This window comes from Nicotiana tabacum, chromosome 14 (assembly GCF_000715075.1).
Source record: "Nicotiana tabacum cultivar K326 chromosome 14, ASM71507v2, whole genome shotgun sequence".
In the NCBI taxonomy this organism is placed as follows: domain Eukaryota; kingdom Viridiplantae; phylum Streptophyta; class Magnoliopsida; order Solanales; family Solanaceae; genus Nicotiana; species Nicotiana tabacum.
The window spans coordinates 96,061,976-96,077,060 of NC_134093.1; the positions used below are offsets into that span (position 1 = coordinate 96,061,976).

The 15,085-nt window shown below is 37.7% G+C and overlaps 1 protein-coding gene and 1 non-coding gene across 2 annotated transcripts; one reads left to right on the top strand and one right to left on the bottom strand.

Moving 5' to 3' along the window:
* Positions 1 to 922: 922 nt before the first annotated feature.
* Positions 923 to 7,626, top strand: LOC107782491 (proline-rich receptor-like protein kinase PERK4). Its single transcript, XM_016603374.2, has 9 exons — positions 923 to 1,032; positions 1,229 to 2,126; positions 2,311 to 2,859; positions 3,164 to 3,250; positions 4,267 to 4,337; positions 4,689 to 4,765; positions 5,578 to 5,725; positions 6,197 to 6,358; positions 7,345 to 7,626. The coding sequence occupies exons 2-9, from the start codon at positions 1,337 to 1,339 to the stop codon at positions 7,624 to 7,626; spliced, it is 2,166 nt and encodes a 721-aa protein (XP_016458860.1). The 5' UTR covers positions 923 to 1,032; positions 1,229 to 1,336.
* A 1,187-nt stretch (positions 7,627 to 8,813) lies between these two features.
* Positions 8,814 to 8,885, bottom strand: TRNAE-UUC (transfer RNA glutamic acid (anticodon UUC)). The gene has a single exon. It is a non-coding gene; the product is annotated as a tRNA-Glu (tRNA).
* Positions 8,886 to 15,085: the final 6,200 nt, after the last annotated feature.

Here is a 15,085-nt window from a genome sequence, read left to right on the forward strand (position 1 = left end):
TGAAATTGTTACTTTTTTATATTTTTATTTTGTATTTGTTGCGCCTTTTAAACTAAAGTCTGCACTTTAATTTTGCTTGCATTTAAATCTTTGATAGACCTGAAACACATTGTAACGAATTTCGCCTTTATAAAAAGTTATTCTAGGTATACAAGATTATAATTGACAAAAATGTTTATGAGGTAAATAATAATAATAATAATAAGAAGAAGAATAATAAGAAGAAGAAGAAGAATATATGTAATTAATAAGAATGCGAAGATTATTAAGCAGTGAATAATATACATGGATCATGGGATTGTCTAATTTAAGGAAATTTTCTCTTTAGACACTTGTATATATCCACGTATTTTATTCCGTATAAAATAAATATAGATTCTCATATAAGTCACACCGAAATTAGTAATACAACATTTAGATTCAAGTATCATACCCTGCATAACTATGGAGTTTAATATTGAAAACCAAATATTATATTAGTTATATGGAGATTATAATTAATTATGCACGATTTTATATCGAAAACTAGAGGCTGTATAAAATACTTAAAGTTGTCTGCGTGTGACCTATAGGTTACAGGTTTGAACCGTGGAAGTAGTCATTAATACTTATATTACGGTAGACTGTCTGCATCACACCCCTTGGATGCGGCCCTTCTCCGGACCTTATGTAAATGCGGGATACCTTGTGCACTAGACTATCATTTTTTAAAACTTGTTTTTGACTATTCCTAATTCTTTTTTCTCCTTCCAAATATGCCGACTTCACCATGGAGTGAGGATAAACTAGAGTTACAAGTAAAACAACCTTAGTCTAACTAGAAATTATTGACAATTGTCAGGTCATAAGAGAATAAGATCACCTCACATTCTCCCAAATTAGAGGTGTTTAAAAGCCAAAGATTTTCGAGTGAGAGGAAGAGAGAGGGGGGGAAGAGACGTTCTCCCTATGACGGGAAAAATCACATTGCCCCAATAAAGATCTCTCTCTCTTTTCCCCTTTGAGAACCCTTCTTTCTCGGTCTTCATTCAGGTACATGTTTTCTATTTTTGTGTTTCATTTTCTTTTTCTTTACTACAAAACTCCATAACAAATTAATTTCAGAGTTTAAAGAATGTATAGCCCTGATTTGTTCTTTTTACATGCAAATAAATGATGCAGCTGCCACTTTTTTCTTTGACAATGCCAAGGTAATCGTTTTTCTTTCTTTGCATGGCAATCTATTAAGGGCATTGTGGGAGTTGTTGAGACAAATAGTTAACGGGAAAGGTTGATATTCCGGCGGTTGCGTGTATCTTCACGCTCAATCTTGGCCGGAAGTTCATCGTCGGTGAATATGGACAATTCTCCTTCATCTTCTCCTCCTTCGCCTTCTTCGTCTTCTACTCCTCCTCCTCCTCCTCCAGAGTCCTCTCCTCCTCCGTCTTCGCCTCCTCCTTCATCTTCTCTTCCTCCTCCTGAATCTTCGCCTCCTCCCTCTTCACCTCCTCCCTCTTCACCACCGCCCCCATCTCCTGAAGCGCCACCGTCGAAATCTGACAATTCTCCTCCCCCTCCATCCCCCGAAACACCACCACCGAAATCTGATTCTCCTCCTCCTGCATCACCACCACGTCCTACAGAATCTCCTTCGCCACCACCCACAGAGTCTCCTCCACCACCGAAATCTGATTCTCCTCCTCCTCCTTCTGACACACCTACGGAATCACCACCACCCTCATCACCCTCACCCTCACCCTCACCCTCACCGCCACCACCTACCACGAACACAACACCCCCTCCTCCCAAAAATGCCTCAACTACTCAACCTAATTCTCCTCCATCACCTATATTCTCTCCACCACCTCCTGTTTCTCCACAATCACCTCTACCTCCTCCTGAAAAGTTAACTCCTCCTCCACTTTCTCCACCTTCGCGAGATGCACCATCGAATAAATCACATGGTTCCTCAGGAAGCAATAACTCGCCACCATCTAATAATTCCTCATCTACCTCAAATGTGGTAATAGTAGCTGCAATAGCTGTGGCAGGTTTATTGATTCTTGCACTTGTAATTGTCTGCCTATTATGCAATAGAAAGAAGAAGAAACAACCTTACTATGTGGATCCTGCACGTCCACCTCATGGTACGTTGAATTATTAGCTCGGTCTTTCCATTTTCATATAATTAATTAGTTGTTGCTACAAGCATTTATATATATTGCTTTTCTTACTATTACCAAAGTAAGTCATCGTTTACACTGTTAGTGTATTTAAGGTAAATCAATTTCTATTCTGAATAACAACTGTATATTGTTGGCATTAGTGTAGGTGGTGATCCCTATTACAATACCGCCAATTATTCAACCAGTCCTCAACCAAATACTGACCACATTGTTAAGCTAGCTCCACCACCAGGTGTAATGGGAACTCCTCTAGAAGGACCACGCGGGTGGGCCCCGCCACCGCCGCCTCCGGCCGCCAACACGAGCAGTGAATTTAGCTCAGGTTATTCAAGCCATGTACCTGGGGGGACAATCCCACCAAAATCACCTAATCTTGGTGGACTTGCAAAAATTCAATTCACTTATGAGGACTTAGCAACAGCTACAGGTGGATTTTCTCAAGCCAATTTGTTAGGACAAGGAGGATTTGGGTTTGTACACAAAGGTGTTTTGACTGATGGAATTATTGTTGCGGTAAAGAGTTTGAAATCTGGGAGTGGACAAGGTGAAAGAGAATTTCAAGCTGAAGTTGAGATTATTAGCAGAGTTCATCATAGGCATCTTGTTTCTCTTGTTGGATTTTGCATTGCTGATGGACAGAGAATGTTGGTCTATGAATTTGTTCCAAATGGAACCTTGGAGTTTCATCTTCATGGTACTTTCCCTCTATTATTACTGTTTTTGGAGAGTCAAAAAGACTTCTCTTGGACCATAGTTTAAATACGTATTTTGTATTATTAACTATTTTAACTTATAATTGTAGATTCATTTAATTTTTAAATATAAATATTTTATTTCAAAAAATAATTTAAAGAATCCTTGTGATCACGGCGGGAGTATATCATATAATATTCTTTTTTTTAGTTCGTTACAAAAGTATGATATATTCTTACGTATAAAAATTCCTTAACTTTAAACTGTGAAATCAAATTCTTGCTAATGGAAATGTACCATTGCAGGCAAAGGTCGACCTGTCATGGATTGGGAAACAAGGCTTAAAATTGCGTTGGGATCAGCCAAGGGACTGGCTTACCTCCACGAAGATTGTATGGTTTTTCTACCCTTTCTTTTCCATTTATAAAATAACTGAATATTACCCATGTGAAAGTAATGTCGCATAATTATTATTTTTCGTATTGATATAGTTAAATTTCATCTACTAAGTCAGACCTCTCTATAATATCATCCATATATAACAGTCATTCACTATAAAAGTCAAATTTTGCTTAGAATTAATTTTTTAAGTTATATTTTACCTCTATAACAGCTTTTTACCTATAACATCAATAACCATATTTATAGCAGAACGCTATTTGTAAAATTACCCCTCTATAACAGCTATATAGAAGCTTCAAGATTACTAATAATAATTCTAAAATATGCATACAATCTTTTCCATTAAACAAAGTTTCTATCTTGCATAAGATATAAGATTTGAAAATTTTCACATGATATCTTTTCCATCGAACAAATTTCAAAAAATATTTAGATAGAAAATTTAACTATTAAGTTATTAGATTATATTCAAGAAAAATCTATTGGATATCTTTTTGCGGAAAATTTGGATACGAATCTTCACCAATTCAACCGTTATATCGCTAGTAAGAGAATGAAATTTATGAAATAAGCTACAAGTATAAAGTTCTTCCATCAATCTTGAAATATTTTATTCTTTTAGCCAACTTTAAAATATCTGCCTTAGAGTTTTAATCATTATACTTTTAGTTACGAATTTATTAATAATGTATTAATTTTCTTCAATATTTAACTAGTGAAATAAACATATCTTTTGAGATTTTAAATTTGAATAATTTTCTTATCTTTTATATGTAACATTAAAAAAGGAAAAATTATTGATTTTTGGATAATTTTTATCTATAACATCCAAAAAAATATTTAAATGTCAAATGTTGTTATAGGTGTATAACAGCCATTCACTATAAAAACCAAAAAATATTGGAACAAACAAGACTGTTATAGAGAGGGTTGACTGTATAATAGTAAAATTATATAAATAGCTTCTTTCTTTCTAATTTTCTCTCTCTTTGCTTTGTACATGCAGGTCATCCTCGCATTATCCACCGTGACATTAAGGCTGCAAACATTCTACTTGATAACAATTATGAAGCCATGGTAAAATGAGATATTAGCTTTTTGAATATGCCAAAAATATTAGGGGAATAGTTTTTTTAGTTGAAGGAAAGCCTTGAAGCAATGGTAAAATTGTATTCGCGTGACCTATAGGTCACGGGTAAGCCGTGGAATCAGCCAGTGATACTTACATCAGGGTAGGCTGCCTACATCACCCCTTGAGATGTTGTCCTTTCTCGAATCCTGCATAAACGCGAAATATTTTGTATACCAGACAGCCTTCTTTAATAGTTTTCTTTTAGTATGACCTCCATTATAGTTATGCTTAAAGAGTTGATTAGACCTTAATAATATTGAACTGAGATTTAGAAGAATGATTTTATGGTTTATCAGGTGGCAGATTTTGGATTGGCTAAACTTACAGAAGACACCAATACTCATGTGTCGACCCGTGTTATGGGAACCTTTGGGTGAGTCCAGATTTACTTTTCTCTATTTGTTGATAGGCCAGATTAAGCTAGGAATGAATTTTATTAAAAAAAGTAAACTTTGGATCTAACTTAACCTCAAATAATACTGCTTAAAATTTTTCCATAACTTGTTATTCATAAGAATTTCGTCATTTGCCAGGTTAATAATTTAAAGTCTTATTACAATGCTAAATTTGAGCAATCTTGAGTGTGTTTAAAATCAGTTTGATTTTAATTTTCTGGGAGATTCTTTGTGAAAAGCTAGTAGAATCCATTCCATCCCTCAGAAACATAAGCATTTTTGGAAAAATTATACTCCTGTCACATTTTACTTTCTCGTATTTTCTTATATCTTATATCTTTCTTCATTCACCCTTAATAACATGAGTTGCTGGGACCCACTTCATATAAAAGTTTACTTTTTTATGAGAAGAGAGACATATAAAACGACATATGGAACTCTTAACATCACTCATTAAATTGTTAATAGTATAAGAGCAATTTTGATACTTTACATGTATTTAGTTTGTGTCAAAGGTAAAGTCAAACCTCTACTATTTGTTAAAAATAAATTTGATTGCTATAGCGAAATATTGTTATATAGAATATATAATATGATATAACATAAAAAATCGATTCGAAAGGAGACTTGGTAATTATAGTGAAATGTTGTTATAGAGGACGATTATTATAAAGAAGTTTGAATGTATATATATTTCTTTGTATCTTAAACTTTTGTCAAACACCATCACATAAAATGAAAGTTGCAGACTAGAATATCTAAGCAAGAAGATCATTTTGTTTTGTAACAGGTACTTAGCGCCAGAATATGCATCAAGTGGTAAGCTAACAGAGAAATCAGATGTGTTTTCATTTGGAGTCATGCTATTGGAACTCATAACAGGGAGGAGACCTCTGGATACTACCAATAAACTCATGGAAGACTGCCTAGTAGACTGGGTAATTTGTTCTTTATATTAACTTCCTAATTCCCCTGCATTATAAATGATCATATTTTATAGGAATAATTATATTTTTGGGCAGTACAAAAAATAATAGCCAATAATTGTATATAATTTGTATATCAAGTACAAATATGCATATAATATATATTTTATATACGTATCATATATAATCAGTGTATATATTTTGTATATTTGGGCTACTGCTTGTAATTATTTTGGGCAACCGGGACAAAAATGAAAAAAGACCTTTTTTATCAAGCTTTTAAAGTGTCCTTAGAGTTTCATATTGTCTTCCCCTCATTGATCTTAGTATATACGAGGGATTGGTGGTTATGCGCCCATTATAAATGTGTTTTAAGTTGTATTATCCCATTTCATAGGAGATCTTTGTGTTAGACGTAGGAGATTGATGATATAAAAAAAAAAAAAAAAAATTGTAACTGTTAATTTTGTACTATTTCCTCAGGCTAGACCCTTTCTTGCAAAAGCATTGGAAGAGAATCAATACGATGAATTGGTAGACGCGCGACTGGAAGGAAAATTTGATTCCGATGAGCTGCATCGGATGGTAGCTTGTGCTGCCGCTAGCGTTCGCCATTCTGCCAAAAGACGTCCAAGAATGAGCCAGGCAAGTCCTCTAAACTCTATCTATTATATAACAGTAAAATTATCAAATTATGTTTTGGGATACTCAATTTAACGTGAGTAAACAAAATTCCATACTCCATCTCATAGATATATATAGAATTCTACGGAAAGATGTATTCGATGAAAACAGTGGCGGAACCAGGATTTTCATTAACGAGAGTCAAAACATAAAGAAATAAACTTATCAAGAAGTCAAGGGGTGTCATTATATAGTATATATATATATATATATTTTAAAAATCATTACCAAGCTATACAGTATAATTTTCCGGCGAAAGGGTGTCAGTTGACACCCCTTTGGTGTATGTGGCTCCGCTACTGAATGAAAATCGTATGTACGGTTTGGAGGAAGATCTTTCATGTCTTTCCAGATCCACCCTATGATATGACGTAAAAAAAAAAGCCAAAATTTGTCATATTAAATTAACGAAACTTAACCATGTATTAGTAAAATCACATAACTATTTTTGTCACATAAAAGTAATTGAACTATATATGAATTGCTCAAAAAATATAAATGGCCAGAAGGTCAAATTTCCTGCTCACAGTAAATATCTTTTTCTTTTTCTTCTTTATTTATATGCTTTTTCAATTGTCTTTTGATTTATAAAATATGGGTAATTAATTTTAACATAGTGATTTATTTTTTCGTCATTTTTTATTTCTAAGCCAGAAATTTGACCTTCCTGTTATTCTATTTTCTGAGCGCTATACACATAATTCAATTTCTTTAATATGATGAAAAATTATCGTAAGTTTACTATTACAGTGGATAACTATCAGGTAACCATACATGAAATTAGTTATCAGTATTTCTTCCTATGAGTAAAATTGAGAGATAATACTTTTACTTACACACATTATTATGGGGATCTTCCTATAAATAGCATGTCGAATTCACTATTTACTTTTCCATACACGGATTATATACGGTTATTTAGGTTAATTCTTTATTATTATGATCAGATAGTACGTGCCTTGGATGGTGATTCCTCATTGGAGGACTTAAATGAAAAAACTGGCAAAAATACAGCTAACTTTGGCAATGGGGCGGCCTCTGATATTTACGATACTCGTGCATACAATGCTGATATGATGAAGTTTAGGCAAATGGTAATGACAAGCCAAGACTTCAACAGCAGTGAATATGGAGCTACAAGTGATTATGGACTCAATCCTTCTTCCTCAAGCAGTGAATTCAGTTCTGAGTACGGTTATTCAGGAGGCCACCAAAAGCAAACAAAATGAAAATAATTTATTGAAAAAGGAGGCTCAAGTTAGTGAAATATGACTGATTTAGTTTCAGTTATATTGTTCTAAAAGAGTATGTTATATAGATATATACTTCTATAAGACTCTAATGAGCATATGGTTATCTTAAACATATGCACGTTATCCAAAAAAAAAGACATAAGTTTTATTTTTTTACATTTGTAGGGAAGACTAATGAAAGATGAAATCTATGTATCATAACTTATTACTTAAAGAAAATGAGGATTTTATCAAATGTCAAAAACTTACTATATATGACTTTGACATTTATTGCTCTGCTTCTTTTTCCTTATCAACATGAGAGAACTGCAAACATGTAATTTGAGACTGTACTTCGAATCAAAGCAAATTCAAGGTCGAAGTTATTCAAAATGAATGTAAAGTTAAATATTTTTAGCATATGTATAGTCCGAACCAAAAGCAATGAGTTCATTTGAATCTATCGCCCTAGATCTGCCTCTGATTCCAAATAGTTAGTCCTGTGACAATAACAATCAATTCCACCCGTGGCGAAGCTAGGAAATTCAATAAGGGTGTTCAAAATTGAACACTCTCTGTTAGTGGGCTATGCAAGGGTGTTCAAAATTTATTTTTTAATCAATAACAAGTAATAGTTTATCATATACATAATATAATTTTTCGGCCTAGGGTGTTCAGTTGACCACCCTTGGTCATACATAGCTTCGACCCTGAATGGCGAATGCCACCAGCACCATGGAAGTGTTTTTATTTTTTAAGTCTTCCTACTTGTGTCCGGTACCCGTTTTGGGTCCTGACAAATCTGGATTCGAGCCGGAAAGTTACACTTAGGAAGTAAAGCGCTCCTCACCAAACGCAATTCAACTTTTATGGCTCGAACTCGAGACTTTTGATTAAGGACGGCTGCTCAAGCTAAGTAGTTCTTCGTGCAGTAATGTTTTTGGATCACTCTGTACTCACTCGACAAAGCGATGATTATGGTGTAGTTTATAATAACTATTAAACAATCCAAGTAAAGTAAGGTGCTAATAAAAAATAAATCAAGATATAAAAGGAGTATAATATCCCTAAGCTTTCTTATTGGTTTGAACTCGGATTAATCTAACATTCGCAAGCAGCTATCAACAATTAATCTCAATTACTATCTAACTTCGAGTAGGAAAAAAGAAGAAAAGTAAAATGGATTCCGTTACCGGGAATCGAACCCGGGTCTCCTGGGTGAAAGCCAGATATCATAACCGCTGGACAATAACGGATCATTGTTGCATTTGGTAACAATGCTGCCTATATAACTGCAGATGGGTATTGGATAGAACTTGCCATCACAAAGAAATATATCCAAACCTGTAAAGTTAGAACATGTGCTTTCGTATATATAGTAAATAGATCCATATCATTTCTAAATAATATAAATTTCAAACAGAGGAACTAAAACCCTTCAAGACTTGAGACAAATAACTAATAATTCAATTGCTAATTAAAACAATTAAGATGCAGTTAAATTGAGATAAAATGGAAATCCTGTATCTGGTAGCCATTCTTTTCCTTCAATAAAAAAAGAAATGATGAGCTCATTGTGATTGTTTCACTATACTACTTGCTTAGATTTATGAAATTGGTACACTAGACATTATGTTTTCTATTCCATTATGACATCTTCAAGGAGCTACTATATGATATAGAATCGTTAAATATGCGAAATTGCAACTTTTATAAGAAGCTTGCTTTAGTCTATACATGAATGGTTCTATCTTGCAAACTTTAGTATGATCATCTAACGGGGATGCCAAGTTAAGAGCACAAAAACTGAATGTGCACAATGTATACGGGTAAAATCGGGCCCACTGAACACCTCGATTTTCCGGTAAGCCAAACGGAGCAGGAACGTGACCGTAATAAATCGGAGTTAGAGCGATGAACCCTCGTATCGGGTCTCGGGCAAAACATCTATCGGGGCCATGTCCTCTAGGTCCGGTTTGAGGATTAAGACTTCGGAGGGGCATTATCAAATAGCTACACACGACTAACAGAAGGTCGTGATGTCTGTGCCCAACCGTATATCACGGCGTGAATCTCGACCCATATCGGCAGAAAATCAGTGATTAGCGAAACAGAGGATTTTTACCTTTCTTAGAATTATACTTACGAAAAAACTCCACTACTATATAAAGGGGAAAGATTATTATTCAGGGGACACATTGTAACACGTATATCAAGGCAATTTATTTCAATTCTCTTTGTTGTTCAAAGTTCTTATTCTTGTTCTTAAGTTCTTCATAAGTATAAGTTTGGAATCGAGGGCAGGTTCATCATCGAGCCATCAACCGAGCTCGGAATCACACTTATCATTGGTTTGGTCATCTATTATATTTTTTATTTTCTTAATCTAACGTCACTAATCACTCGTATTAAATTAATCTACATATCTTCAAAATCACATATAAATTCAATTGTTATTCATTTTTTAGGGTAAACAGTTTGGCGCCCACCGTGGGGCTAGGGATAATACTGATAATTTGATACAAATTTCCATAACGCACTCTATTTTACACTTGTTCTTTGAGATTTTAGTTTCTGGTCAAATTTAAAATGTCGAACTCTCAATCTGCTCATTTGAATGTTGATGCTGAGTCTGGCCACCATGGCGAGAACAATAATGCAGTGCCCAGCAACGAGGTGTCCCATATTGACCCCAACGGAGTTCCAGTCGTGGACTCGATCGATGCTAACTCACATGTATCTATCGATGGAAACTTGTCTACCGACTCCGAAAATAACATTCGTCGGGAAGCCTGATCGATGCCCCGGAGTACACATGACGGCGAAGGTGATGGGATCGATTTGCGAGTGATCTTCGAAATGTTACAGGATTAACACGCAGTGATAGCCCAGTTGCAGAACCAAAGTTGCGCCCCTAGCAGAGTTGAGCCCGAACCATCCCGGGAAAACACTCACAAAAATGAACCGGCCACAGAAAGGTCGGGTGAAGTTGAACCCTAGACCAACCCCGGGATAATAAAGATGCTTGAGAAACTGACAAAACGGGTGGAATCTATAGAAACGAAAATAGAAGCCAATGACGAAAAAAGTGGAGACTTATAAATCCATGGTTGATCAAATCCAAGGAGGACCCCTGGTATTGAAAGGCTTGGATTCCAAGAAGTTCTTCCAAAAACCTTTCCCTCCGAGCGCAACTCTGAAACTGATCCTAAAGAATTTTCGTATCCCCGAAATTCCAAAGTATAACGAGACCACGGATTCGAATGAACACGTGACCTCCATCAAGGAAAATGACGTGATGAGCGATCGAGGTCATAATAACTAGGGACTCATGAGCAAAAACGGTTTCGACAGGCCAATCGGGACCACTGAGGCACCGAGATTATCAGAGTACAATTTTAGCGTCGATGATGTCGGCATCGTATCAGTCATCGAACGCATCAAAGATACCAAGTGGCCTCGATCATTATAGTCTGATCGTGCCAAAAGAGACCCCAACCTGATGTGTAAGTATCATGGCACCCATGTCCACAGGACCGAAGACTGGCGACAGCTAAGGGAAGAAGTGGCTCGGTTATTCAATAACGGACACCTCTGGGAATTTCTAAGTGATCGAGTTAAAAGCCACTTCAGGAATGGGGACTCCAACAAGCAGACCGAGCAAGAGGAACCTCAGCACGTCATCAACATGATCATCGGTGGATTCGGCATCCCTCAGGGGCCAATGTTGAAGCGTACTAAGGTGTCCATTACAAGGGAAAAACGAACTCGAGATTACATACCGGAGGGGACCATCTCTTTCAACGATGAAGACGTTGAAGTCAACTTGCAACATAATGATGTCCTGGTAATTTCTATACTCATAAATAAATCTCGAGTTAAGCGTGTGTTGATTGATCCAGGTAGCTCGGCCAATATCATCAAATCGAGGGTCATAGAGGAGCTAGGTCTACAAGACCAAATAATGCCAGCAATCCGAGTTTTAAACGGATTCAATATGGCATGCGAGACCAATAAAGGGGAGATAACCCTGCTGGTGAACACTGCCGGAACCATTCAGGAAACAAAGTTCTACATCATCAAGGGGGATATGAGGTATAATGCTCTATTCAGAAGGCCATGGATCCACAACATGAGGGCAATACCCTTGACACTGCACCAGGCGTTGAAGTTCCCCACACCGGGAAAGATTAAAATAGTTTACGGAGAACAGTTGGCCGCAAAAGAAATATTCACGGTCGATGAGGTGATCCCGATGTCCGCCCTCTCGAAATCAAAGAACTCAGAGTCAGTTAGGAAGGAAGAAACTAAATAGCAATCACCGACACGGGCCCCGATCGAACCGGAGAAGCAAAAAGCAGGCGAGGATGATGATTACGGAGTTCCCAGGTCGTTCATCGCCCCTGACGATTCTGATGCCACCAAGTCAATGGTCGAGGAGCTGGAGCAAGTCATATTGATCGAACACTTGCCCGATTGGAAGGTATACCTAGGCACGAGGTTAACTCCCTAGTTCAGAAAAAAACTCATTGAATTCCTTATAGCTAACATAGATTGTTTCGCTTGGTCCCATCTTGATATGATAGGGATCCCGCCAGAAATAACTACTCATAAGCTGAGCTTAGATCCGAAGTTCTGCTCGGTTAAACAGAAAATGAGGCCTTAGTCCGAAGTCAAGCATGCATTTATCAAAGACGAGGTATCCAAACTCCTTAAAATAGGTTCCATTCGGGAAGTTAAAGTACCCGGATTGGTTAGCTAACGTAGTGGTAGTGCCTAAAAAGGGAAATAAATTAAGAATGTGCGTAGATTACAAAGACTTGAACAAGGCATGCCCTAAAGACACTTTTCCTTTGCCTAACATCGATCGCATGATCGATGCGACGGCCGGCCACGAGATACTCAGCTTTCTCAATGCCTTTTCCGGGTACAACCAAATCCGGATAGACCCGAGCGATCAAGAAAAAACTTCGTTCATCACTAAATTTGACACCTATTATTATAACGCAATGCCATTCGGACTAAAAAATGTTGGTGCCACTTACCAATGCCTAGTAAACCAGATGTTCGAAGAACAAATAGGAAAATCAATGGTGGTTTACATTGACGACATGTCAGTTAAGTCCCTACGAGCAGAGGACCATTTGGAACATTTACAGGACACCTTCAACATACTGAGGAAATACAATATGAAGTTAAACTAGGAGAATTGCGTATTCGGGGTCTGGTCCGGAAAGTTTCTTGGATTTATGGTGTCCAACTGGGGGACCAAGATCAATCCCTACAAAATCAAAGTTATAGAAGACATCACCGTGGTGGACAATGTCAAGGTCGTTCAAAGGCTAACCGGACACCTAGCCACCTTGGGTTGATTCATATCAAGGTCCTCCGATAAGTGCCATAGGTTCTTCTCTCATTATTGGAGAAGAAGAATAACATTTCGTGGACCTCGGAGTGCCAGCAAGCTTTGGAAGAACTCAAACGGTACCTTTCGAGTCCATATTTTCTTCATACTCCTAAGGCAAACGAGTAGTTGTACCTATATTTAGCGGTATCCGAGATAGCGGTAAGTGGAGTCTTAGTCCAGGAGGAGGAAGTTACGCAATTTTCTATTTATTATGTTAGCAGGACTCTAGGCGACGCCGAAACAAGGTACCCTCACCTAGAGAAATGGGTGCTCGCTTTGCTAAGCGCCTCCAGGAAGTTAAAGCCATATTCACAATGCCATCTCATATGTGTCGTAACTACTTACCCTTTGAGGAACATAATGCGCAAACCTAAGCTCTAGGAACGATTGGACAAATGGTCGTGGAAATTAGTGGGTACGATATCGAATATTGATCCTGAACCGCCATCAAATCTCAAATTTTGGCAGACTTCATGGTCGACTTTATGTCGGCTTAATACTCAAAGTCGAAAAGGAATTATTGTTAACCTCAGGGACCTCATCGGGAATCTGGACCCTCTTTACGGGCGATACCTCGAACGCAAAGGGGTTCGAACTCGGCATCATATTGAATCCGCCTACGGGTAACATAGTTAGGCAATCTATAAGAACTATGAAATTGACTAACAATGAAGCTGAGTATGAGGCCATGATTGCATGTCTCGAATTGGCTAAAAGCTTGGGGGCCGAAGTGATCGAAGCGAAATGCGATTCCCTCCTTGTGGTAAATCAAGTCAATGGGACATTCGAAGTGAAAGAGGAACGAATGCGAAGATACTTGGATAAACTACAGGTAACGCTACATTGATTCAAGGAATGGACCATACAACACGCCCCGGGATCAAAATAGTGAAGCCAATGCTCTGGCTAACTTGGGGTCATCGGTTGATGACGATGAATTCAGCACGGGAACAATTGTACAGCTCATGAAATCAGTAGTGGAAGAAGGCCATGCCGAGATAAACTCAACGAGTTTAACTTGGAACTGGAGAAACAAGTATATATAATACTTGAAAACTAGGAAGTTGCCCTCAGATCCCAAAGAATCGAGAGCTCTACGCCGAAGGCAGCTAGGTTTAGCCTGTCCAGATATACTCTGTTCAGAAGAACGTTCGATGGCCCACTCGCCATATGCTTGCGGCAGGGAGGAACGAATGATAAGATACTTGGATAAACTACATGTAACATTGCATCGGTTCAAGCAATGGACCCTACAATATGTACCTCGGGATCAAAATAGCAAAGCCGATGCTCTGGCTAACTTGGGGTTATCGGTTGATGACGAAGAATTTAGCTCGAGAAGGGTCTTACAACTCATGAAATCAGTAGTGGAAAAAGGCCATGCCGAGATAAACTGAACGAGTTTAACTTGGGACTGGAGAAACAAGTATATAGACTACTTAAAAACTAGGAAGTTGCCCTCGGATCCCAAAAGATCGAGAGCTCTGCACACGAAGGCAGCCAGGTTTAGCCTGTCCGAAGATACTCAGTTCGGAAGAACGTTCGATGGCCCACTCGCCATATGCTTGGGGATGGGAGACACCGAATATGTTTTGAGGGAAGTTCACTAAGGTACCTGCGGAAACCATTCGGGGGCAGAGTCGTTGGTTCGTAAGATAATTAGAGCCGGCTATAACTGGATCGACATGGAGAAAGATGCGAAGGACTTTGTGCGAAAATGTGACGGCTGTCAGAGGCACTCACCAATGATCCATCAACCTGAGGAGTTACTACATTTGATCATGTCGCCTTGGCCGTTCATGAAATGGGGAATGGACATCGTCGGTCCCTACTATGGGCACCCGGTAAGGCTCAATTTATACTATTTATGACTGACTATTTCTCTAAATAGGTCAAAACTCAACCGTTCGAGAAGGTCCTGGAAAAAGAAGTCATCGACTTTGTTTGGGACCACATAATATGTCGGTTCAATTTACCGGCCGAGATAGTATGTGATAACGGAAAGCAATTCATCGGCATCAAGGTAAGAAAATTTTTCGAGGACCATAA

Bases quoted from the DNA above. Each gene is read 5' to 3' on its own strand.
- LOC107782491 (XM_016603374.2), top strand. From the start codon at position 1,337: ATGGACAATTCTCCTTCATCTTCTCCTCCTTCGCCTTCTTCGTCTTCT. The intron at 2,860-3,163 runs GTACTTTCCCTC...GTACCATTGCAG, and splicing joins CTTGGAGTTTCATCTTCATG to GCAAAGGTCGACCTGTCATG. The intron at 6,359-7,344 runs GCAAGTCCTCTA...TATTATGATCAG, and splicing joins GACGTCCAAGAATGAGCCAG to ATAGTACGTGCCTTGGATGG.